Source organism: Nicotiana tomentosiformis, chromosome 2 (assembly GCF_000390325.3).
Source record: "Nicotiana tomentosiformis chromosome 2, ASM39032v3, whole genome shotgun sequence".
NCBI lineage: Eukaryota > Viridiplantae > Streptophyta > Magnoliopsida > Solanales > Solanaceae > Nicotiana > Nicotiana tomentosiformis.
In genome coordinates this window covers 88,998,066-89,001,277 of record NC_090813.1, presented here as the reverse complement: position 1 = coordinate 89,001,277, position 3,212 = coordinate 88,998,066, and the positions used below count along the sequence as shown (strand labels likewise).

General features: G+C 32.6%; 1 protein-coding gene across 1 annotated transcript; it reads right to left on the bottom strand.

Moving 5' to 3' along the window:
- Positions 1-248: 248 nt before the first annotated feature.
- LOC138905229 (uncharacterized) lies at positions 249-2,884 on the bottom strand. Its single transcript, XM_070193735.1, has 5 exons — positions 2,570-2,884; positions 2,367-2,474; positions 1,912-1,967; positions 1,076-1,328; positions 249-971 (listed from the first exon to the last, which is right to left on the bottom strand). The coding sequence occupies exons 1-5, from the start codon at positions 2,882-2,884 to the stop codon at positions 249-251; spliced, it is 1,455 nt and encodes a 484-aa protein (XP_070049836.1).
- Between the last annotated feature and the right edge of the window lie 328 nt (positions 2,885-3,212).

The following is a 3,212-nucleotide window of genomic DNA, read 5'->3' as shown; positions in this document are numbered from 1 at the left end:
AAAAACGTTATTTTCTTCAAAATTTTAGATTCTACATAGATTCTACCTATTTATCATGTTATTTTAATTATAAAAATGATTAGATAATATCTTTTTTATAAATATAGTTTATGTTAATCATAAATTAGAAGGGGTGGAGTATAAATTAACAAAAGTTAAGAAGAAAATCTTAAATAATGCACACAGTGTTTGTAGAGAAGAAACAAGCACTTAATATGTATTATTTGTAATAAATAAGAATAAAACATTCAACTATCATAAATATCTTGAGCAATCAGATCACGAATTGCCATCCAAATATTATTATCTCCTTGATTTTCTATATTTTCTTCATCTGCAACGTTGACTCTTGTGGATCTTCCAATATCAGGATCAACACGTGGCACATATCTCTCATTCTCAGCTTCTTGGAATGCATTGTCCATCTTACATTTCTTTCTAATATAATTGTGAATCGTCATTGTAGCCAATACGATATCTCTTTGAGTGTCAATATGATAAAAAGGCATATCTCGCAAAATAGACCACCTTGCTTTCCATACCCCAAATGTTCGCTCTACAATATTTCTGCAAGAAGAATGCAAATAATTGAACATTTCTTTATGTCCATTTGGTGCTCGCAATTGTCGTGTCGCACCTCGACGAAAGTCTGCAAGATGGTATCTCACATTATCCCCTTTATATGAAGTCATATATCCCTTTATGTGTGAATATCCTGCATCAACAAGATAATATTTGTCCCCGGATGGATGTGAAAAATTCAGTTCGGGTCTACGAAGTGCCTCACCAAATATACGGTTATCATGAGCTGCTCCTTCCCACCCAACCCATGCAAATGTAAAACACATATTAAAGTCGACAACAGCAAGAATATTTTGAGTAGGATAACCTTTACGCCCAATATATGGTATCTCTTGACCTTGAGGCAATCTTGCTTTCACATGTGTGCCATCAAGTGCTCCAATACAATCCTAAAAATATATACACGCATAAACTAAATATAAGTTTACACTAGGTAATTTTTTGAGTTAAAATATAAAAATATAATAATATAATTATTAAGTATGTCACTTACTTTAAAGAAAGGGAGATATCGTTGATTACATGGCTTGTGATCTCCTGCACCATCATTATAACTTGAATGTGGTTGAATTATGTCTCTTGCAAGCTTACCAATGGCCTTTAGAACACTATGAAAATGCCTATGAATTGTTTCTCCTGAATGTTGAAAAATCTCTTGTACCAATCGATTTTCGGCACCATGTGCACAAATCATCAAGAACATCCCTAACTCTTCATAGACAAACATCCCACGCGTGGGTTTAAGACTATATTTATCAGTTAGATCTTTGCTTAAATAAAGAAACACTGACTTCCTCAATCTAAAATTTTCATAACACCGAGTCTCATTTTCATGCAATATCTCTTGGATAAATATATTCCAGTGCGTTTCGATGTACGACATGGTTCCTTACAAATGTATTTCTCATAATATATCAATATACTCTTACATGCTATTCGACATAGTGCCATCCGTTCCTTATTTTCTTGAGTTTCCTCTTCTTCATTTTCGTCATTTAACAAGTCATTGTTCCAGCATTCCATTAAACTGAAATGAAACAGACATACAAATTGTTACGAATTAAAAATGACAAATGCTAACTTCAAAGTTGATAGTATAGTTATCTATTAAAATAAAACACGTAATGTCTAAACAAAAAATGATTAAACCACCATTATGTATAAACAGGAAACAAAACATTAAGAAAATATAACCTTCTGGACATACTTTAAAGGACAAGTTAAAATATCTAATGCTAATGTAATATGGGTAAGGCATCATCAACAACTTCTCAGATTGGATCAGATGGATTATTCGGCACGAAGGATCGTCGGTGGTTGTACTCCAACCAAGATTTCCTAGCTTCATCAGTAGACAACTTCAAAAATGCATGTCGCATCTCTTTCTGTGTCAACAAGTTCACAGCACAATTAAAAATATCACTCCCTTCAAGAATACCAGGAATATTTTCTAAAATATCCATGCACTTCTCAATGGTGGGCTCTGAAGACTTAGATGTGTTGTTATTAGATATGAACTCAATAAGGGAGTGTATCTCCTCTTTTAGTGACAATGAATTATTTTTTGTCTTGCGCTTTTTCACTTAACTGCTACTGCCACTGCCATCTATTGACTTTCGCTTTCTAAGCGATGGCTCAGGAAACGTAATTGAATCCATATTCTGCAAGTCATGACTTTCATCGCTTATTTCATCATTCCATTGTTCTATGTCATTATCATAAACATCATTTGTTCCATCATCATCTTGATCTAACCTAACTTCCGACTCTTATTCTTGATTTACTGCACGTGCTCTCTCTCCGGTGGCAATGATATCAGTAAATAAAGCATCGTAACGAAACCATATCAGCGAAAGGTCTTTGTTCCTAAATTTTTTATATTTAGAATTCTCCTGTAAAAAAGAATTTAAAATTACTCTAAGCAAACAAATAAAACTAATAATTAATAGAGTTATGAAATAATTATAGAAAAGGACAAGCAATGTACCTTAATTTGTTTCTCCCACCAATTATCATCTGCAATAATTATTTTTCTTGTGGGATCCCATCCTAAACCTGTCTCACCTCTCATTAACTGCTTAAAAAGAGTCCACTCTGCTTTCATGTGATCCCAATGATTTTTTATTTGTTTTCTAGTATATTCTAGTCCTGTCTTCTTATTAAACTCATTTACCATATTCTTCCATCCATCTTTAGACAAGTAAGTGTTTGGCCTATTTCCTTTTCTAACTTCTTGCTCACACAATTCAATGAATTTAATATGTGCATATTCGTCCCACTTAGCATTATGTCGTTCTCCCATAATTGAATGTTAACAATCTGAAGAGATTACAAGATTTAGCTATAAACGTACACATATAATAATATTTATGCACAACTCAAAATAAATAAAGTTCAAAAGAACGCCTTCTTATTTTTGTATGTCACATACTTTTGAAGTATAAATAATATTCAATATTATAATGAGACCAACTGTCTTAAACTTCTAGTGACTAACAAAACAAAAGAAAGCATGTGTTGTTATATTTGAGCTTCAGAGATAGCTTCCAATAAATTTATGTTCCTACTCGACTCCTTCTTTCTCCTCATGAGTTGTGACCGTGAATAAATTTCACAAACAAGAAACTTTA

Excerpts from the sequence above, each read along its gene's own strand:
- LOC138905229 (XM_070193735.1), bottom strand. The coding sequence starts at position 2,884 with ATGGGAGAACGACATAATGCTAAGTGGGACGAATATGCACATATTAAA. Across the intron at positions 1,329-1,911 it reads GATGAAGCTAGGAAATCTTG|TCTTAAACCCACGCGTGGGA; the intron begins GTTGGAGTACAA and ends TGATAAATATAG. Across the intron at positions 972-1,075 it reads GATATCTCCCTTTCTTTAAA|GATTGTATTGGAGCACTTGA; the intron begins GTAAGTGACATA and ends ATATATTTTTAG.